This window comes from Bos mutus, unplaced genomic scaffold (genome assembly GCF_027580195.1).
Source record: "Bos mutus isolate GX-2022 unplaced genomic scaffold, NWIPB_WYAK_1.1 CTG200, whole genome shotgun sequence".
NCBI classification, from domain to species: domain Eukaryota; kingdom Metazoa; phylum Chordata; class Mammalia; order Artiodactyla; family Bovidae; genus Bos; species Bos mutus.
This window is the reverse complement of record NW_027219453.1, coordinates 144,019-167,474: the sequence shown is the minus strand read 5'-3', so window position 1 is coordinate 167,474 and position 23,456 is coordinate 144,019. Positions and strand designations below refer to the sequence as shown.

Here is a 23,456-nt window from a genome sequence, read left to right as displayed (position 1 = left end):
TGGTGCCTTTTTTCTAAGAAGTCTCTGAATATCTCTCTTTTTTCTCTTCATTTCAGGAATAAGTAGTTTTACTCCCATGAACACCTGACTTTTTATAGGCACTGTGAATTATGCAACTAAATATTGCTTAACTAGAGCTGAATTCTTGAACTATGTGTAGTAAGAGAATGAGAACTCATAGCACATGGCAACTATATTAACTTTTTTGGTCTTATTTTTTAAAATCTTTATCTCTGCTTTTCCCTTTTGCCTTTACTTTATCTCCTACTTATACTTCATAAAAATTTTTATTTCTGCAGATAATTTTGGAAACAACATACATGGCTAGGTCCCACAGTAAAATAATATATATTTAAATTTGAGCCTCTGAGTCCAAAGAACATATCGTTCATACTAAAATTTTATGTTGAGAATTACTGTGGAAATATAAATCTGGTGACCTGTGAGTGGAGGCATAACAGAGAAGATAAAGCAGAACAGGAGTAGAGAGACCATGCAGAACTCTGGTATTCTGATCCAGATAAAAACGGATGAGTGTTTGACCCTCCGTAGTAAGGAAAGGGGTGCTTACTCTGGACTGGTAATCTGCAAATTGTTTAGAAAATAGGAGTAGACTTTAAGGTCAGATAGATATAGAAGAAAATCAGACATCAGCAACCTTAAGCACCCATCAAACACCAAAAATAGTTATTTCTCAAATGATTTAGTGACTAAATGACTCACTATGAACAAGTCAGGCATACTGAATTTGAAGAGATAAAGAATAATATAAATTCAAAAAGAATAATATAAATACATTTTTGACATGAGACTACATGTCTTTTCAGATACAAAAATGAAGACTAGACTCAGTACTAACAGTGCTTCTAATTAGTCAAGTTTCAAGCCCACGTCTTAGTCTGTACATCTGTACATGCTTTTCTCTTACTGGCTGTGGAATTTAGCTTCCTCTGTATATTTCTTCTTAGAAGCCTTTACCTTCTCCATCTTGTTGGGCTTTCTCAAGATTGAGTGAAAAATGAGCTTTGCCTTTCATCATTGCCTTCTTCCTTCCTTTGTTCAAAATAAACATCTGCAATCTCAGTTTAATAATTTCATGATTATTTGTCATCTTTTCTTTTGTATTTATTTTTAACTGAAAGATAATTACTTTACAATATTGTGTTGGTTTCTGCCATACATCAGCATGAATTAGCCACAGGTTTGCATATGTCCCCTCCCTCTTGAACATCCCTTGTCACTTTTTTCTTGATAAACATTGCTTATGTACTAAATACATGCCAGGACCTATACTTGATGCCATTCACAAACGGATTGTAGTAGCCAAACTGAAAGTCTAGGACCTCACAGAGTCATTAAGGTAGAAATTTCTTGCTCTATTATGACATAGAAATTACCATGATGTATAAACCTGGAAAAATTTTCAGATTCCTTAGAAATATCTTTATAAAGAAAAAAAGATACTGATCATTTTATTTATTTCATTTAAAGTTTTGTATCACACTAGAGCACTCAAAAGAAATTGCCATTTTTTAGTTTCCAGAAACAATATTTAATATATACTATATATTATTTGTTAGACTAAAACTTTAATTTTTTGCAATTGAAATGACTGGGAAAACTTCTGTCAAAAATAATTAAAAAAACAAAACCACAGCCCCCTGCCTCCTAGATTTCAAGCACGTATCAATAGGACCTCATAGGAAAGAGCAGAAAAATGACTTTGTCTCGGATCTTCTTGGTCTTTACTCCATAGACGATAGGGTTGAGGGCAGGTGGGATGATAACATAGAGGTTGGCAAACACAATGTGAAAGGTCTGAGGGACATTGTGTCCAAAGCGATGTGCAAGGATGGAGAAGAATGCTGGTATATAGAACATGAGGATGACACAGACATGGGAACCACAGGTGCCCAGGGCCTTCTGGCGAGCATCCTGAGAAGGGAGGTGAAATACAGCACAGAGGATAAGGATGTAGGAGACAGCAATTAGAATCACATCTGAGATGACGGCCATGAGGAGAACACAAAACCCATACCAAATATTGATGGAGATGTCAGCACAGGCTAGTCGGGCAACACCTATGTGCTCACAGTATGTGTGAGGGACGTTACGTGTCCTGCAGAAGGGTAGACGATTTACAATGAAAACACATGGGAAAATAACACAGAAGCTTCTGAAGGAGATTCCCACAGCAATTTTGACAATGGTTCTGGGAGTCAGAATAGTGTTGTATCTCAAGGGTGAACAGATGGCCACATAGCGGTCAAATGCCATGGCCATCAGTATAGATGAGTCTAAAACAAAGCTGAAGTGCAGAAAGAATAACTGTGTGAGACAGCCGGGAAAACTGATTCTCTGGGGACCAAACCAGAAGATGCTCAGAGTTTTTGGGACACAGGTGGTAGACAGTGTAAGATCAGTAATAGCCAGCATGGAAAGGAAAAAGAACATGGGTGCATGAAGACTGTGCTCCGTTGCCATGAGAAGGACACTATTACCCACAATGGCCACGAAATAGATGAGGCAAAAGGGGATGCTGATCCAGACCTGGTGCTGCTCAAGTCCAGGAATACCCAAAAGGGTGAAGGCACCTGTGTTGTAGCCAGTCAGATTGAACGTGGTCATGGAGATCTGATGAATAGCTTCTGTGTCCTAAAACAAATTGTATGGAATGAACATTTTAAAAAAATCATATGGTAATTCTTCTTGCACCATTTTCTTAGGGTCGGCTTTTCTCTTTCTTATTGCCAAGAAAGAACCTCCCTTTTCTATTAAGACAATGCTCATCTCCTCTAGAAAGATGCTAAAGAACCAGTACTCCTGGTTATAATAACCAAGGCTCTCCAAGATATTCTTCAACATGCATAAAATGTTATTTCCATTTTAATGACTCAGTTTTCTCTGGGTCAATGTAATGTGTTGTTGTATAGAGAAAAACTGACCTAATCACACACATGCTGAGAGAGAGAAGGAAAATTAGAGAAGTAGGGGCATAATTTGGAAAATAAGACTTGTCCCATGGGCCAGATTCTTATCTTCCTCATTTTAAAAATAAAAACTAAAGCTCTGAGAGCTGTCTTACCAAAGATCTCATTTTTAGTAACTTGCAGAGCCAAGCACATTAGAGTCCACAGACAGCAGTGTTTTTTTGCTGCTGTCCCACTCCAGGTGACTTCCTCCATACCCTGTTAGACAAGGAAAATTGAGAGGAGCAGGAGGTATAGAGAAGTGTTTAAGGAAAGACAAAAACTGGAGCTGTAGCTTGTTGTAGTTGCAATGATTTCCCTGACACGAGAAAGTCTTGGGATTTGCAGACCATAATGTTCTCTGAGGCTGTGTTGTTTGATACCTCACCTTGGATTATAATGTAATAGCGGTTGCAGCTCACCCTCCAGCCCACTCTTAGGACTTAGTGAAGTGAGTGTAAGTACCTCAGTCATGTCCGACTCTTGGCGGCCCCATGGACTACACAGTCCATGGAATTCTCCAGGCCAGAATACTGGAGTGGGTAGCCTTCCCCTTCTCCAGGGGATCTTCCCAACTCAGGGATCAAACGCAGGTCTTCCTCATTGCGGTGGATTCTGTACCAGCTGAGCCACAAGGAAAGTCCAGGATTCCAGAGTCCTAACACTGCTGGAATGAGTAGCCTATCCCTTCTCCAGCAGATCTTCCTGACCCAGGAATCAATCCGGGGTCTCCTGCATTGCAGGCAGATTCTTTACCAACTGAGCTACAAGGGAAGCTGAGGCAATTATTTCAAGTGTGCTTTTTGATAAAGACAGAGATGACCTCTAGTGGAAGAAATACAGAATTTGTATATCCTAAATTCTGAGTCAAGATAAAAGCAAATAAGCAACCTCCATAACAACAGTTAATGTTTTTTGAGAACATTCAGTGTACGTTGTCTAAAGCTCTGTACATGAAATCTCTTCTTTGATGCTCCTAACAACCCTAAGCCAAGAACATTACTCATACTTTCAATATATAGAAACTGAGGCAGGGAGAAAGTAAATAATTTGCCAAAGTCACGCAATGAGGAAATCAGTGTAAGTGTCTACACTACTTATCTCCAATCTATTCGTCCTTAAACCCATGTGATTCGCATTTCTGTCCTCTCCTTTTCACTTCTGAAGGGCTGTCATGAAGGTCACCAATGATGTCTACATCCACCTTTTAGTCCTTGATGGACATCTCAGCAGCATTTGATACTACTGAGTATGTCTTCAATCTTTGAATCATTTTCTTAATGCTTTATCAACACTTTTGGAGTTTTTCTTCAACCAGTTGACATTTCAGCTCATCCTTTGATTCTTCTTCTTTTTGGTGTCTCTTAAATCCTGACATTCCTCAAGTCTCTACCTGAAGCCCTTTTCTCTTCTATCCATACTTTCCCTGAATTATATCATCAACTTTATATTGTCACCTCCTAATTCTTTAGATCTCATTTAGATCTTTCAAGACACGCATCTCCAACTGCACTCTGAAGATCCTCTTTTGGATAGCTCATGGGCACCTCAAATTTAACTTTTAGAAAATTAAAATTAAAATCTATTGTATTTCTTCAGTAATTTGATGCCCCTTACTTTTCTAATATATCAGAGAATATGAGTTTCATCCATTAAATGACCCAAAGCAGTAACTTGAGATTCATCATTTACACCTTCTCTCTTTAAATGCCCCACATTCAATCAGTTATATTGATCTAATTATTTTAAATCTAAATCAAAAATCCTTAACATAACAACCAGGATCTCCGGAATCTGGTCCCACAACTTCTTCAGCTTTCATGTTATAGCCCAGGAATGCTTGCCAAAAACCATATGAAAGATGGTGAATTACTGTACCACTTAATTTCCAAGGTTCCAGCTACAGTATTTAACTATTTGCTTATAAATTTTAACCTGCGTATTCACTGAAACTTCTGTCTTTTCCCTGAAGACAATCAGGAATCAAGCCAGAGACAAACCATGTGGTGAAGGAGAATGAGACCACTGCCACTCTCTAAGGTTGGGCAATCACACAGCGAGGTGTTCAAAGCTATACCTATGCACTGATTTGTCATTCATTGATACTGCACCTCGATGAACAATGGTCATTGTGGAAAAATAAAAGTCTAAGCCTGTAGTGCCCACTCTTCTAAAAAAAAGGAAACAAAACTTGTATTCTTCAGTGCTAAAGTCCCCTGACTATGAGAATTCCCCTTGACTGAGAATAAGTATTTTCATCCCTATTCTTATCTCCAAACAAGGCTAGGCTGTGCTGTTGCTCAGTACTGTTTATCATTCAAGTTTTTTTTTTTTAACTTTTTATTTTATATTGGGGTATAGCTGATTAACAATGTTGTGATAGTTTCAGGTAAACAGTGAAGAGACTCAGCCATACACATATATGTAACCATTCTCTCCCAAACACCCCTCCAATCCAGATGTCATTCAAGTCTTAATTAAACCCCATGTACTTACGACTTATAAAAGCACTTATCAAAATTTATTATATTTATTTGCCTACCAGCTATCTGTCTTGAGTGTAAGACATTTTCATATTCATAGTTTAATCTGCTTATTCTAGTTGAATTTCTATAAAACACTTAATTTTTACTGAATAAATGAGTAATGTTTAAATCACTTACACACACAAGCTCCTTGCTACATTTGGAGCCACATCCCTCCTCATCCCACCTCTATTCTCCCTTCTATTAACTCTGTTTATTTAATGTGAATGTTGAAGTGTAGTTTAATGAATAAATAGCTAAAATAAATATATAATTAATTAATTAAGAAGCACAGATATTTACATACATACCCAGAGGCACATGAAATCATAGGCAAAGTCTAAAAAAATCAAAATGCATCCAATGCTTTAGAATCCTCAGTTTTTAGAGTCAAATATCTTGAATTTTCACTTAATCTTTGCCTTTTTTTATTACTAAACAAATAATTTGATTTCTCTAAAATTCCTGCTTCCTCATAGAGGAAGATTTTCTACAGGAGAGAAGTCCTGCTCAGCTCAATGACTGGAAAACATTAAGTTCTCAATAAATAGTGACTAGAATATAATACTATTATGATGGCAAACAAGGCCATATATATGTATGGATGGCATGTGTGCATGCTCAGTTACTAAGTCGAGTCTGACTCTTTGAGACTTCATGAACTGTAACCTACCAGGCTGCTCTGTTCATGGGATTCTCCAGGCAAGAATACTGGAGTGGGTTGCCATTTCCTAATCCAGGGGATTTTAACAACCCCGAGATCGAACCCACATCTCCTTTTTGGTAGGCAGATTATTTACCCCTGAACCACCAGGGAAGCTGATATGGAGGACAGAAAGTGTCAAATCACACAAAAACCACAAAGTCTGAGTTCACTTTTCTAGATCCAAGCTCTCAGACCATTGGTTTTGGCTGCTGAATTGTGTCTGCCTGACACCCCAGTCTTGCTTGTTTTCTTTGTTTTGTTATCCGTTCTCATTTCAACCCTTAGACTTTAAAATCTGGCTCCCAGGCCTGTGGACTATCTTATGGGGAAAGCTGGACTGAGCCTACCTTGTCTTTTCTTGCTCCTCCTCTGAGGTCCTCTGTATGTCTTTCAGTCAGTCTTCCCCAGGGTCTGGCCTGAGCTGTGCCTGTGGCTTTCCAATCATCCCTGCCCTGCCCCCAAAACAACACTCACCAATCTCCAGCTCCTTTGTAAGAATGGAAAGAAATGACATTCTCAAGGAGCCAATCTTCTTCTTTCTTTCCTGGGCCTTCAGAAGGTGCATTCAGTCTGTGGACAGCTGAAAGACAGCAGACACTAATCCAATTGACTTGTGGGAGGCCCCGTGAGACTCTTACCAGGGAGTGTAGCTCATAAGGTTCTGAGGTCCCAAATGCTGGGGTGGACTGAGTCCCTGTAGGCTCATGTCTTCCAGGAGAATCAGTGTCTCAAAGAGTTGAATCTCCTGGGAGCTTTCAAAATGGCTGTGAAAAATATCTACAGTGATATCCTCCATATTTCTTTTGTAAGTGTGTGTATGTATATGTGTACACACACAGACACACACACACACACACACACATACAGACTACTTTTTGATACATTCTTCTAGAAAGGAAATTTAGGTTGTTTCCATATCCTGGCAATTGCGAATAATGCTATAATAAATACTGGAGTGCAGATGTCACTTCAAGATACTGATTTTATACCCTCAATATTATAGCTTTTGTATATATACCTCGGGGCTTCCCAGGTGGCTCAAGTGGTAAAGAATTCTTCTGCCAATGCAGAATCCACAGGAGACACAGTTTCAATCCGTGGATCTGAAAGATCCCCTGGAGGAGGAAATGGCAACCCACCCCAGTATTCTTGCCAGGATAATCCTATGGACAGAAGAGCTTCGCAGGCTATAGTCATTGGGGTTGCAAAGAGTCAGGCACAACTGAAGTGACTGAGCATGGATGCATGTATATCTACAAGTGGAATTGCTGGACCATATGGCAGTTCTATTTTTATTTTTTGAGAAGCCATCATGCTTTTTCCATAATGGCTGTAACAACTTACATTCATACCAACAATGTACAAGGGTTTCCTTTTCTACACATCCTCACCAACATTTGTCATCTCTGGTCTTTTGGGTATTAGCTATCCTAATAGATATGAACTTAAATCCTACTGTGATTTTGATTTGCACTTCCCTGATGACTAGAGATGTTGAGTGCCTTTTTATGTGACTGTTGACCATTTGTTTTCTTCTTTGGAAAAAAAAAATGTCTTTTCAAGTCTTTAGCCCATTTTTAATCAGATTAAGTTTCAGTTCAGTTCAGTCGCTCAGTCGTGTCCGACTCTTTGCAACCCCATGAATCGCAGCACACCAGGCCTCCCTGTCCATTCACCAACTCCCTGAGTTCACCCAGACTCATGTGCATCGAGTCGGTGATGCCATCCAGCCATCTCATCCTCTCTCGTCCCCTTCTCCTCCTGCCCCCAATCCCTCCCAGCATCAAGGTCTTTTCCAATGAGTCAACTCTTCGCATCAGGTGGCCAAAGTACTGGAGTTTCAGCCTCAGCATCAGTCCTTCCAATGAACACTCAGGACTTATCTCCTTCAGAATGGACTGGTTGGATCTCCTTGCAGTCCAAGGGACTCTCAAGAGTCTTTTCCAACACCCACAGTTCAAAAACATCATATCTTTGGTGCTCAGCTTTCTTCACAGTCCAACTCTCACATCCGTACATGACCACTGGAAAAACCATAGCCTTGACTAGACGGACCTTTGTTGGCAAAGTAAGATCTCTGCTTTTTAATATGCTATCTAGGTCACATCTTTCCTTCCAAGGAGTAAGCGTCTTTTGATTTCATGGCTGCAATCAACATCTGCAGTGATTTTGGAGCCCCCAAAAATAAAGTCTGACACTGTTTCCACTCTTTCCCCATCTATTTCCTTAGTCAGTTCTTTATTATAATCATTTTTAAATTTTATGTGTTCCATCTATATTTTGGGTGTCAACTTCTTTTGAGATCTATGGCTTACAAATATTTTCTCCCATTCCATAAGTTATCTTTTCATTTATATGATTGCTTTTTTTTTTTTTTGCTTTACAGAAGCTTTCTAATTTTATGTAATCTCACTAGTTTATTTTTGCTTATTTTACCTGTGTTTTTTTTTGTGTATGTGTCATCTAAAAAATTACTGTCAAAACCAAGGTAAAAGCTTTTACCGTAAGTTTTCTACTAAGAGTTTTATATATTCAGGTCATATATTTAAAATATTAATCCATTTTGAGGGACCTTTCTGGTGAGGGACCTTCCAGTGGTTAAGATTCTGCTCTTCCATCGCAGGAGGTGAGGGTGAGATCCCTAGTCATGGATCAAAGATCCTGCGTACCATGCAGCACAGCCAAAAAAAAAAAACGTAAGTCTTTAATCCATTTTGATCTAGTTTTGTGAGTGATGTAACATCAGGATCCAGTTATATGATTTTGTCTATCATTATTGTTTTCCAACACCATTTATTAAATAGACTATCCTTTCCCTGTTGGTGCCCTTGTGGACCATATATGCAAAGGTTCATTTCTTGGCTTTCTAATCTGTTCCACTGATCCATGTGTCTGCTTTTATGTTATTCTATAATCACTCATATCACATGCTAGTAAAATAATGCTCAAAATTCTCCAAGCCAGGCTTCCTCAATACGTGAACTGTGAACGTCTTGTTGTTCAAGCTGGTTTTAGAAAAGGCAGAGGAACCAGAGATCAAATTGCCAATATCCACTGGATCATGGAAAAAGCAAGAGAGTTCCAGAAAAACATCTGTTTCTGCTTTATTAACTATGCCAAAGCCTTTGACTGTGTGGATCACAATAAACTGTGGAAAATTCTGAAAGAGATGGGAATAACAGACCACCTGACCAGCCTCTTGAGAAACCTGTAGGCAAGTCAGGAAGCAACAGTTAGAACTGGACATGGAACAACAGACTGGGTCCAAATAGGAAAAGGACTACGTCAAGGCTGTATATTGTCACCCTGCTTATTTAACTTCTATGCAGAGTACATCATGAGAAACGCTGGGCTGGAAGAAACACAAGCTGGAATCAAGATTGCCGGGAGAAATATCAATAACCTCAGATATGCAGATGACACCACCTTTATGGCAGAAAGTGAAGAGGAACTAAAAAGCCTCTTGATGAAAGTGAAAGTGGAGAGTGAAAAAGTTGGTTTAAAGCTCAACATTCAGAAAACGAAGATCATGGCATCCGGTCCCATCACTTCATGGGAAATAGATGGGGAAACAGTGGAAACAGTGTCAGACTTTATTTTGGCGGCTCCAAAATCATTGCATATCGTGACTGCAGCCATGAAATTAAAAGACGCTTACTCCTTGGAAGGAAAGTTATGACCAACTGAGGTAGCATATTGAAAAGCAGAGACATTACTTTGCCAACAAAAGTCCGTCTAGTCAAGGCTATGGTTTTTCCTGTGGTCATGTATGGATGTGAGAGTTGGACTGTGAAGAAGGCTGAGCGCTGAAGAATTGATGCTTTTGAACTGTGGTGTTGGAGAAGACTCTTGAGCTTCCCTTGGACTGCAAGGAGATCCAACCAGTCCATTCTGAAGGAGATCAGCCCTGGGATTTCTTTGGAAGTAATGATGCTAAAGCTGAAACTCTAGTACTTTGGCCACCTCATGCTAGATTTGACTCATCAGAAAAGACTCTGATGCTGGGAGGGATTGGGGGCAGGAGAAGAAGGGGACAACAGAGGATGAGATGGCTGGATGGCATCACTGACTCGATGGACGTGAGTCTGAGCAAACTCCGGGAGTTGGTGATGGACAGGAGGCCTGGCGTGCTGCGATTCATGGGGTCACAAGGAGTCGGACACGACTGAATGACTGAACTGAACTGAACTGATAATCACCATATTGTTTTTATTACTATTGATTTATAATATAATTTGAAATCAGAAAATACTATGATTCCAGCTCTGAACTTTTATCGTGAGATTGTTTTCACTCCTTAGTTTTTTGTGGTTCCTTGAAAATTTAAGAGTACTTTTTCTATGCCTGTGAAAAATGGTGTTGGAATTTTGACAGGAATTGCACTGAATCTGCAAATGGCTTTGGACTGTATGAACATTTTAACAACATTAGCTCTTCCAATTCAAGAACATTATACACCTTTCCAATTACAGATACCCTACTTTTCAAAAGTTTGCTTTACACCACTTAACTTTTATGAAACACTTATATCAATAACTGTTTCCACTAACTGAAAAAATTGGAAGAGGATTATTGCTTTTATCAATAAAGGTGAAAAGGGAAAATAATGCTCAGCATTAGTTTTGCAACTAACTGCCATAGAGGAGTGCACACCAAGAGCAGCAAGACTGATACTGCAGAGAACCTTCCCTGGGAACTATTCTCAGCATCTCAGCATCAAGCCTTCAGAGCTTTGTACTGTGTCAGTGAGCATTTATGCCTTATCTCAATTATTTTTGCATCCATTAGCAAGATGTGTATTAAGGCTATTTTTGCTTTACTCTATTTTGACTTACCAAAGGTTTCATAAGAATGATCTACTTTGGAAAATAATTGCAAACAGAGCAATGGACAAAAGATAAAACTCCAGAATATATAAGCAGCTCATATAGCTCAATATCAGAAAAACAAACATCCCAATCAAAAAATGAGCAGATGACCTAAATGGACATGTCTCCAAAGAAGACATACAGATGGTCAATAAATAACATGAAAAGATGCCCAACATCACTCATTATTAGAGAAATGCAAATATTTCTCTAATATTTTTGAGCAAGGTATCACTTCAGACCAATCAGAATGGCCATCATAAAAGAACTACAAGTGATAAATGCTGGAGAGGAAGTGCAGAAAAGGAAACACTATTGCACTGTTGGTGGGAATGTAAATTAGTACAGCTCCTGTGAAGAGCAGTATGAAAATTCCTTAACAAACTAGGAATAAAAACTACCATATGACCCAGCAATTCCACTACTGGGCACATATCCTGAGAAAACCACAATTCAAAAAGACCTGTGTAGCCCAATACCATTGCAGCACTATTTACAATAGCCAGGGCATGGAAGCCACCTATATGTCCATCAACAGATGAATGGATAAAGAAGGTGTGGTACATATATACAATGGAATATTACCCAGTCAAAAAAGGAACGAATTTGAGTCACTTGTTGTGAGGCGGATTCACCTAGAGCCTGTTAGAGTGAAATAAGTCAGAAAGAGAAAAAACAAATATTATGTATTAGCACATATATATGGAATCTAGAAAAATGTACTGATGAACATATTAACAGAGAAGAAATGGAGACACAGAGGTAGAGAATGAAATGCTGGACACAGTGGGGGAAGGAAAGGGTAGGACAAGTTGAGAAAGAGGCATTGATGTATACACACTCTTATGCAAAATACATAACTAGTGGGAAGCTGCTGTATGACACAGGGATCCCAGCTTGGTGCTCTGTGATGACCTAGAGGGGCAAGATGGGGTGGGGAAGGGAGGCTGAAGAGGGAAAGAATATATGTAATTATAATGGATCCTTGTTGATGTATGGCAAAGACTACCACAGCACTGTAAAGCAATTATCCTCCAATAAAAAAAAAAGAATGTTCTACTTTTGGATAATAGGAAAACCTGTATTAGTGTCTTTTTCATTTCTTTTATCAATGTCCTAAAGTTTTCAGTGTACAGGTCTTTTGCCTCCTCTGCCTGATTTATGCCATCCTTCATCCTGATGACTGACATCTCATGATTTTCACTTTTCTTAAGGAATATGCAATTTTGTTCAAGGAGGGCTTTCCTAAAAACCTTATTTAGATCTACTTTCCTCTAACAGTCTCTCTCCAAAGGCAATGCATTCAACATTTTGATTTGTCATCAATAATATAGAAGCATCTCTTTCCTATAGATCATGCCATTTTCTTAATATGCAAAATCACTTGTAGACTGTTCTTGCTTTAAATAGCATTTGCTTTTTTAAAATTCTTATGACATCAATATATACTATAAACTTATCCTAGCTTTTCCATTGCTCATTGGAACATTATTATGTCCTCTTGGGAGAAAACAAAATGGTGACCTTCTCTCTGATCTGCTTGGTCTTCACTCCATAAACAATGGGGTTGAGTGCAGGTGGGATAACAATGTAGAGGTTGGCAAACATGATGTGGAAAGTGTGGGAGACATTGTGTCCAAAGCGGTGGGCAAGGATGGAGAAAAAGGCAGGTGTATAAAACATGAGGATGACAAAGACATGGGAACCACAGGTGCCCAGGGCCTTCTGGCGGGCTTCTTGGGAGGGGAGGCGGAAAACAGCACAGAGAATGAGTGTGTAAGAAACGGCAATGAGGATCACATCTGAGATGACTGTCATGATGGGAACGCAAAAGCCATACCAGATGTTGATGGAGATGTCCGCACAGGCGAGCCGGGCAACACCTATGTGCTCACAGTATGTGTGTGGTATGATGCGTGTCCTACAGAAAGGCAGTCGTATGAGCAAGAATACAACCGGCAGGATGATGCAGAAACTACGAAAGGAGATTCCCACCACAATCTTGATGATGGTCTTGGGGGTCAAGATAGTGTTGTATCTCAAGGGAGAGCAGATGGCCACATAGCGGTCAAATGCCATGGCCATCAGGATGGCTGAATCCAGGACGAAGCTGTAGTGGAGGAAGAACACTTGTGTGAGGCACCCTGGGAATGTGATCTCTCGAGCCCCAAGCCAAAAGATACTGAGTGTTTTAGGAATACCAACTGTGGACAAGGTGAGGTCAGTCATGGCCAGCATGGAGAGAAAGAAGAACATGGGTTCGTGAAGGCTATGCTCCACCAAGATTAAGTAGAGAAGGATGCAGTTTCCCACAATGGCTACAATATAGATGATACAGAAGGGAATTCCAATCCACACATGGGCTTGCTCCAGGCCTGGGATCCCCACCAGAATGAAGGGTCCTGGGTTGTCACTGCTCAGGTTGATAAGGACCATGGCAGACCAGGATGGCACAAGTCCCAGTTCCTGAAGACAGAGGGTGGTAAATGTTAGGCTCACTTGAGTCACCCTCACTTCCAACAGCTCATTATATATCCCGAAAAATAAAATGACTGTCTAATTATAATTCAAAATGAGATACTTTGTAGTGAAGAAAGATTGTTAGGAAGTTGGCAGGTAACATGCATAAGCCACACAGTTTCATATATATTAGAACATACAGTTACTTTACCTAAAGAGACTATCTTATTTATTCTGGCCATGCCTGATGATTTATACGGCTTTTCCAGGGAGTTTTCCATATTGGCATCAATCATTCTTTTGATTATGCAGGGTACCTCTGTTACAAACTATCAATTTACAGGACATATTTTTCCAAGAGTTGGTGGATTATAGTTTACATGACTTTATGGACATCATTAAGGGATTCCCAGGGGCACTAGTTGTAAAGAATTTGATTGTCAATGCAAGAGACTTAAGGGATGCGGGTTCGATCCCTAAGCCAGGAAGATCCCCTGGAGGAGGGCATGGCAATCCACTCCAGTATTCTGGCCTGGTGAATCCCATGGACAGAGGAGCCTGGTGGTCTACAGTCCATAGGGTCACACAGAGTCAGACACAACTGAAGCGACTTAGCAGGCATGCATGGTCATCGTTAGTTAATATCAACTCCTTCTGTCATTGTCCCAAGCAATTATTCACTCTTTTCAAGCTTCATGGTGACTGTGCTTCTTCAATTTGTGAAGTCCACATCACTTTTTTCCATTCAAAATCCTCATTCAGTTTAGCCAACACTGTCTGAGTTCCTATACTATGCTGAAAAACAGGTGCAACTTAAATTTAAAAATCCCATACACTTCAGCTCATGGATTCTTGTTCCTCCAAAAATACTGTTTTCCAGAACTCAGTAAATTATACAGCTTTATACTATCCTAATGCTTTGGACTTAATAACAATTTTGATCAAGATTTCTATCCAAAATAATTATTTCTTTGTAAATGCATATTCTATTTGATAGACATGTCCGCTGCAGGATATATACTATCTTAGATACACACATACATAGTACTTAAAATTTCAAGAATGCCTTGATCTATACTCACATTCTCTCATATGTTTTACCATCATATATTTACCCACACATAATTTTACACAAACCTGAAATCCCTCTTCCCCCCTCTCTCTCACACAAACATACACATATCTACACATTACTACACATACACACTCATATGCACACACCGTACACACCTATAACAAACACCAATGCTAATATAAAAAATACTGCATGATTGGATTGTGTCATTGCCAATTTTCTTTGTAAATTACCAAAATCTTGACTCTGGGAATAAATCTTTTAAAGACTAGGTCCTTGAAGTTTTCCTATCTGAAGCGACATGTATGGACTTGGAAGGTGTTAAGCTAAGTGAAATGAGTCAGACGGAGAAAGACGAATACTGTATGATATCACTTATATGTGGAGTTTAAAAAATACAACAAAGCTGTGAATATAATAAAACAGAAGTAGGCTCACTTATATAGAGAATAAGCCAATGGTTACCAGTGTGGAGAAGCAGGGAAAGGGGCAATATGATGGTTGGGGAGTGGGAGGTACAAGCTATTGGGTATAAGAGGTTACAAGGATATATGGTACAACGTGGGGAAAATAGCCAATGTTTTTTCTTACGTGGACCATTTTTAAAGTTTTTAGTTTGTTACCATATTGCTTCTGTTCTATGTTTTGGTTTTTTGGCTGAGAGGCATGTGGGATCTTAGTTCTGGACCAGGGATCAAACCCACACTCACTGCATTGGAAGGCGAAGTCTTAGCCACTGGACCAACAGGGACGTCCCCATATAACTGTAAATAGTTTGTAATCTTTAAAGATAGTATAAAAATTGATTCAGTTCCCAGGCGGGAATAAAGATGAGCTGTCCCCTTGAGGCCAGGAGAGGAGAGCAGTGAAGGTGATGCGGCAGCTGTAGACTCTCAGTTTGCAGGACAAAGATGTTTGTGACTCAGCTGCTCAAAGTATTATTAATGAACAAATGAACATTATGCACAAAAATAATGCTAGGTTCTTCAACATTCCTGATCCAGTAATGCATCTATGTAGAAAATGATTTCTATTCTAGGGATAACTAACCACAGCAAGGCCAGGGACTTCCAGGATCAGCACTAAGAGAAAGCTTGTGATAGCTACATGCCTCAGACTCCTAACCTGACAAGGTCAAAACGCATTCTCAGCTTTATCCCTACAGGCACTTTTTTAGCACATTCTTAGGCCCAGTTCACCATACCTTCCCTCTCCCAAGCCAGCACTTAGTGTCGACACTCTTCTGCTTTTGCCAAAGAAAAATCAGGTGCTCTGTTCTTTCTGACCTTCCCTTATCTATAAGCAAAATCACATTTCTTACAGAAACTCAAATTCTCCTTTAGTGTCTCCGGAATTCATATGTTCTGGGTCCTGGGAACACAGTGCAGAGTTCAGACAGTGGCCCACAGACCAACCCCTTACATGCTAAGTGTGTGCATCCTCTGTCACACCTTCACTCGGTTCTCTTACCCACCAGAGGCCTAGAACTCACCCATGGCGAACGGTAGAGATTTAATTAGGATATGCAGCCTTTGTGCTGAAACCCCTCTTCTGCGCTGCTCACACACTCAAATAATACACGGCACCAGCACCCAGAAACCATATACTCTGAATCACAGCTCTTCCAGCTGGTCTGAAATCATCTTTTCTTCAGACATGTGTGAAGAAAGGTCTTCTCTAGTTTTTATATTTTCATGCACTCAAACACAACAGATGTTTCTACAGTCATGCAGAAACATTTACAGACACACACACGGGCACACAAAGTTAGTTCTGAGGCTTGTCGTTTCACAGCTCAGACAAATCTACAATGTGGGGCCATCTACCAAACAGCCTGGTCTTCTCAAAATGTCAATGCCATTAAAACGGTTGGGTACTTGGAGGAGGAAAATACTTTTCTAAAGTAAAATAAATTTTAGAGAACGCACAAGCAAATGCAGTTCTTGAATGAATTCTATTTAAATAAACCAGAAATAGAAGATAACATATAATTGGTGAAATTTCAACACAAACTAGGTTTTAGAAGATATAAACAGTATTGATTTGATTAAATGTGATTATGATAGATACACACACACACATACATGTACCCATATTATTTCAATAGCATATTGGCACAGAGTGGCAGTAGAACCAGAAGGTTTTAATCTCAATTCCATAATTTTCTAGCTGTGTGAACTTGGGCAAACTTAGTTGAACTATATGATCCTTCGATTCTTCATTTTTGAAAAGGGCCTAATATCTAATTCTTTGTTACTTTTAGGACAAAATTAGACATGTCCCTCAAACTACTCCTTATTTCAGTGTCTGACACATAGTAAGCGCACAATAAGATTTACTTTTTTATTGGATTATATTTTATATCATCTGGATGATCCCCAACAGTCAGATCACACAGTGAAGAAGAAAACAGAAATAGACAGATGTATAAAAACTGACAAGAGTATCCAAACACTTAAAACTACTCCTCAAGTTAGGGCTGTGGGTCCTTGCCACAAATCTAACAGAAGTTGCCTGAATAGCACTTACCGTGGCCATTCTTAACCCAGATGTTTATCTATTCTAATCATTTGGAGCATATATCCAAGTACAGGAGACCATAAACCCAGCTTAAAAATCTGAGTTGCTTGGAAAGAAAGTTGTAGTGCTCGGTCTGTGACTCCTAGAATGTGGAATCCTGAGCTTTTCACTCACTCTTTCTCTCCTAATTCCAACCAACCCCCTTTAAATAACCAGCACTCACCTAGTTTGGTTATTGGGTCAAATGGAGAGAATAAAGATTATGATGATAGACACACAGAAAATCTGCAAGAGGACCAAACACATCACCCAAAGAACTAAGTGGAGGAGGAAGGAAAGGACTAATAGACAGGTTGATCTCCTTATTTATTTATTTTTTCCTGGTCATTGTTCAATGAGGGGAAGAGGTAAAAAGTTAGGGCCTGAGGGACTCTAACACCTTCTTTTCTCACTCTCAAGGGAAGAGGATAAAGAAGACTATATTAACCCTGCCTGGGTCTGTGAGCTAACACTGTTCAGGGTATGTTTTTGTTTTTATATTTGCATGTGAACTCTGTGACTATAGGTATGTGGCCATGTGTGCCCACCTATCAGGCCACCTAGGTTTCAAGGTCATGCCATCACCATATAAATGACTTTGAACAGGAAATTGACATATATTATATAGTCCCTACTTCTAAAGATTATGGCTTCCTTGGTGGCTCAGTGATAAAGAAGCTGCCTGCCAATGGCAATGCAGAAGACCCAGGTTCGATCCCTGGGTTGGAAAGATCCCCTGGAGAAGGAAACGGCAACCCACTCCAGTACTGTTGCCTAGGAAATCCCATGAACAGAGGGGTTCAGCAGGCTACATACAGTCCATGGGGTCACAAAGAGTCCCCAGCTGAGCATGTATGGCCTCTAAGATCTTGGCAAGGAGATCCAAGATCAGAAGATCTCAAGATTATGTAAGGATTTACAAATTAGGACAAAAATGTGGGACAGTGCCTATGAAAATACTTAGCACAGTGGTGGATTCACAGTGGACCTGTTAGAAGGATGAGATGGCTCACCTCAGATAATCTAACACTGCTTTTCAGAGTGAGGCCCCAGGATCTGCATTACTAAACTCTACAATGAATTTTTGAGTCTTTTATTTTCCCCCAGAGGACACATATATACGTAGATGAGAGCATAAAAACTGGAAAACAGGAAAGTTGGTTGGAACTCCCACATGAGGACAACATGAGAAATGGTTTTTGAGTATCAAAGAGGGCATCCTATTTGGAACATCTTTGGCTAAATATCCCACTTTAGATTCAAAGCTATTGTGTCCCAGACTGCATTCATAACACCCCAAACCCATTCCTTTCAATGTTCCTAAGCTCTGCGAGTGTCACACTTCTCTACTTACATGAATTTTTTAACCAAATTACTGTATAATACTGTTTCCCCTTAAACATCTTCTGGATCCATTCTCACTCTGTCTTCCTTCGATCTGCCTGTTGATACTGTCAGGCTTTCTGGGGGCTCAGATCTCAATTTAGAACTAAGAGGTGTTTCTCCTACAACTCTAAGGACCAGGTCAATTTTCCTGAGTTTGGTAAATCTAGTCTTTCTGTCTTAAGTTTACAAAGACATTCAGCAATAACTCTCAAAGTGAGCTTTAAAATTGCTCATATTTTTGTTTTTATCTCATCCCTGGGCAGGTTTTCTTCTGGTTGGACACTGAGTACAAATAATTCCATTTTCAATGGCTATTTTTATATATATAACATTGAAAGACTATTGAAAACATCAGTCAAATGCCTACCAGAGTTTTCTCTGAGGTACTGTAAGTCGAATTTTCTTGAACCAGAATTCACATAAGAAAAGTATGTACATTTAAGTCACAGAAAATTCCAAATCTTACCTTTGGTGTCATCTGTCCCTTTATGAAGACATCTGTCATTTCTGGCTATTCATTAGGTGCAAAAGAACTGGTTACAGGTAGATTAAGTGAGTTTTATATGAACACTTGGTCCTTACAAAAGGTTATGTAGAACTTACAACTTAATGTTTCCATAACCTGATGTTATAAAAAGAGTTTTCTAGTGAATCAATTATTGATTTCTACTGAATTAAAATAGGAATATACTCTGGTGTCCCGGCCCTCTTTATTTATAATTCATACCCTAAAAATTTGAATTACATCCCATCCTTCATGCCAACTTAAATAACAGCAACACACCAACTATAATTTTACATGTAAATCTTATAGTTCTGTTAGCATGATCTAGGAGAGCTGCCTTAATAAATAGCTGGTCCTGCTACATGCAGGAGTACAAATCAACTATTTTAAAATGAAAGTCTCCAAAATTCAATTACTATCATACATTAACAATTTCTTTAACTAGAAATTGTGTTACTCTTTTTTAAATGATTAAGGGATTAAGCAATTAAATGAAAGTGGAAATTTCCTTATCCTTTTTATTATTTTTTACATGTTAATTTTGGCCCCTATCAATTACTTGGACTCCCACTTAGCTATTTTGTACAATAAAATAACTCTGTGAATCTGAGTTACTTCACAAGGACTCAGCCCCAGAGACAGGCATTCTATTGGATCATTTCTAACTGACATTGGCTGTGCCTTTTCATCAGGCTACTGAAGGCGGTAGGTTTTTCTTTTGGTCTCACCACATCCAGGTGCGTGAGAATGGGTGGTTGTTTATCCAGTGACCTCCCTCTCCATTCCTCCCTCAAAACTATCCCAAACCCCATCATTAAAACAAAAGATTTATATATAATGTTTTATAATACAATTTGGGGCTTTGTTGCCACCTTACTTAAAGTTTCTATAGCTTTAAATTTTTATTAAAATATTAAACAAACTTCTTAAATGATCTGGATTTTTGTACCTTCTGCAGTCTCACTTTTTTTTATTCCCTCTACCTATAGCCACTCCATCCCCATCAGTTTCCAGTTCCTTTAAAGCACTGAGCCTTTTTTCAACTGTGTCTTTATACATACTAATCCCTTTGTTTGTTTGTTCTCAGAAAACAAGCATACATTTTATATATGACATAAAAATAATAAGCAAGTTTATTCATCCATAAATGTCTGCTTTTCTTTTTTCCCAGTTTTATTTAGGTATAGTTGACAAATAAAACTGTAGATATTTAGGGAAGTCCTTAGTGGTCCACTGATTAGGACTCTGGGCTTTCATTGCTATGGCCCAGGTTCAATCTGGTTGGGGAACTAAAATCCAGCAAGCTGTATCACGTGGCCAAAAAAAATATTGTATATATTTAAAGTGTACATGGTAGCTTTATATAATATACATTATTAAATATTTACCACAATCAAGTTAATTAACACATCCATAAAGTTACATATTTGTGTGTGTGTGTGTGTGTGTGTGTGTGGTGAAAATATTTACAGCCTACTCCCTTATCAGAATTCAAGTATACAATACAGTATTATTAACTACAGTCATAATACTGCACATTAGACCTCCAGAGCTTATTTATATACAAGCTTATAGCTGAAACATTGTACCCTTTGATCAACATCTCCCCATGCCTCCCAATCCCCATTGTACTCTCTGTTTCTATGTGTTCAACTTAAAGAAAAAAAATCTTTTTAGTTCACATATAAGTGAAACCACACAGTATTTTTCTTTTTTTCTGTATGGCTAATTTCACTTGGCACGATACCTTTCATCAGTGTAGATCACAAGCAGTAAAATGTTCTTCTTTCTTGTGGCTGAACAATATATCATTGTGTGTGTGTAATCTCACTTATTTATTTTTGCTGATTTTACCTGTGCTTTGGCTATCATCCAAAAAATCATTGTCAGGATCAATGTACAAGTGCTTTTTCCCTTTGTTTGCTACCAGGAATTTTATAATTTATGCTCATATGTTTAAAACAATCTATTTTGAGTTCAATTTTGTGAATAATGTAAGATCAGAATCCAGTTTTATCATTTTGTTTGTGGATATTGTTTTTCCAATACCATTTATTAAATAGATTATCCTTTTCCTGGTGGCACAGCTATAAAGAATCTGCCAGCCAATGCAGGAGACACAGGTGAGGCAGGCTCAATCCCTGGGTCAGGAAGATGCTCTGGAGGAGGAAATTGTAACCCACTCCAGGATTCTTGCCTGGAAAATCCCATGGACAGAGGAGCCCAGCTTGGGGTCTCAAGAGTTGGACATAACTTAGCCACTAAATAATAATAGCAACATCCTTTCTCTATTGGTGCCCTTGTGGACCATATATGCGAGGATTTATTTCTTGGCTTTCTTATCTGTTCAATTGATCCATATATTGGGTTTTTGTGCCATTCTATAATCATTGTATAATCAAGTAGTAATCACTTGATTACTACTGCTTTATAGTTTGAAATCAGGAGTTGTGTTGTCTCCAGCTCCTTCTTTAGATTGCTTTGGCTCTTCAGGTCTTTTGTGGTTTCATACAAATTTTAGGATGATTTTTCCTATATTTCTGAAAAATGCCATTAGAATCTTAATAAAGATTGTATTGAATCTGCAGATGTCTTTGGGTTGTATGAAGACTTTAACAATATTCATTCTCCCCATGCAAGAATATGAGATATCTTTCCATTTACAGATATTCCACTTTTTGAAAGTTTGCTTCATACTCCTTTACTTTTACAAAAGACACTTTAGTAACTATTTTCATCAGCTGAAAGAAATCTGAAGAGAACTATTGTATTGTAAGAAAAAAAAGTGAAAAGCAATAATCATGTTCAACATTTGTTTTGCAACCAGATATTATGGAACAGTGCACACCCAGAGCAGCAAGAGTGGTCCTACCAATCTCCTTTCCCAGGAATTACTCTCAGTATCTCAGCATCAAGTCATCATAACTTTGAACTGTGTCATTGATCATCTACACTGTATCTCAACTTATTTTATGCACCTGTTGGCAAGATGTGTCTTAAGGTAATTTTTGCTTTAAGCCATTTTGGCTTATGCAAAGTTTTATAGAAATGCTCTACTTTTGAATAATGGGAAAACTGGTCTTCATTACTTTTATAAATGTTTTATAATTTTCAGTGTACAGATATTTCACCTCCTCTGCTTAAATCATGCCATCCACCTTCCCCTGCTTGCCTGACTTCTCATGATTCTCATTGTTCTTAGAGAAAATTTTCTTTCTTTCAGGTCAGGCCTTTTGAAAGCCTAATTTGAAGCTGCTTTCCTTTGATAGTTTCTCTCCAAAGGCACTGCTTCTAACATTTGGGTTAGTTTCTGTCCATTTTAAAACCTAATGCAATCTGAAATTACATGTTCATTTGGGCGTTTTTATGATCAAGGTTTTTTTCCATCACTGGATAACAATTTCCACTAAATGGGGGACATATCGATTTTGTTCAATATGATGAAAACAATACCTAGCCCAGTGTTTCAGATATTAAATTTTGTGTCAAGCATTTTGCTAAACATTGTTGAATGAATGAATAATGATTGCTAATGTCCACTTAGTACTCTGAATGCCCCAGAATACATGGACTAAACGAGGCTTAAAGAGACTAGCATTATATTACCTCCCCACTAAATTGTTCAGTTCAGTTCAGTTGCTCAGTCGTGTCCGACTTTCTGCGACCCCATGAATCGCAGCACACCAGGCCTCCCTGTCCTTCACCAACTCCTGGAGTTCACTCAAACTCACGTCCATCGAGTCAGTGATGCCATCCAGCCAACTCATCCTCTGTCGTCCCCTTCTCCTCCTGCCCCCAATCCCTCCCAGCATCACAGTTTTTTCCAATGAGTCAACACTTCGCATGAAGTGGCCAAAGTACCGGAGTTTCAGCCTTAGCATCATTTCTTCCAAAGAATACCCAGGGCTGATCTCCTTTAGAATGGACTGGTTGGATCTCCTTGCAGTCCAAGGGTCTCTCAAGAGTCTTCTCCAACACCACAGTTCAAAAGCATCAATTCTTCCGTGCTTAGCTTTCTTCACAGTCCAACTCTCGCATCCATACATGACCACTGGAAAAACCATAGCCTTGACTAGACCGACCTTTGTTGGCAAAGTAATGTCTCTGCTTTTCAATATGCTATCTAGGTTAGTCATAACTTTCCATCCAAGGAGTAAGTGTCTTTTAATTTCATGGCTGCAGTCACCATCTGTAGTGATTTTGGAGCCCAGAAAAATAAAGTCTGACACTGTTTCCACTGTTTCCCCATCTATTTCCCATGAAGTGATGGGACCAGATGCTATGATCTTAAATGTTGAGCTTTAAGCCAACTTTTTCACTCTCCTCTTTCACTTTCATCAAGAGGCTTTTTAGGTCCTCTTAGTTATTACTAAATGGTAAGTTAAGGTGTTCTAATGATCTGT

At 38.9% G+C, this 23,456-nt stretch overlaps 2 protein-coding genes across 2 annotated transcripts; both read right to left on the bottom strand.

The window, feature by feature from the left end:
* Window positions 1–1,686: 1,686 nt before the first annotated feature.
* Window positions 1,687–2,628, bottom strand: LOC102275839 (olfactory receptor 52H1). Its single transcript, XM_005906885.2, has one exon. It carries the CDS (start codon window positions 2,626–2,628, stop codon window positions 1,687–1,689), a length of 942 nt encoding a protein of 313 aa, XP_005906947.1.
* A 9,931-nt stretch (window positions 2,629–12,559) lies between these two features.
* Window positions 12,560–13,516, bottom strand: LOC102276122 (olfactory receptor 52H1). The gene has a single exon (XM_005906886.2). It carries the CDS (start codon window positions 13,502–13,504, stop codon window positions 12,560–12,562), a length of 945 nt encoding a protein of 314 aa, XP_005906948.2. The 5' UTR covers window positions 13,505–13,516.
* Window positions 13,517–23,456: the final 9,940 nt, after the last annotated feature.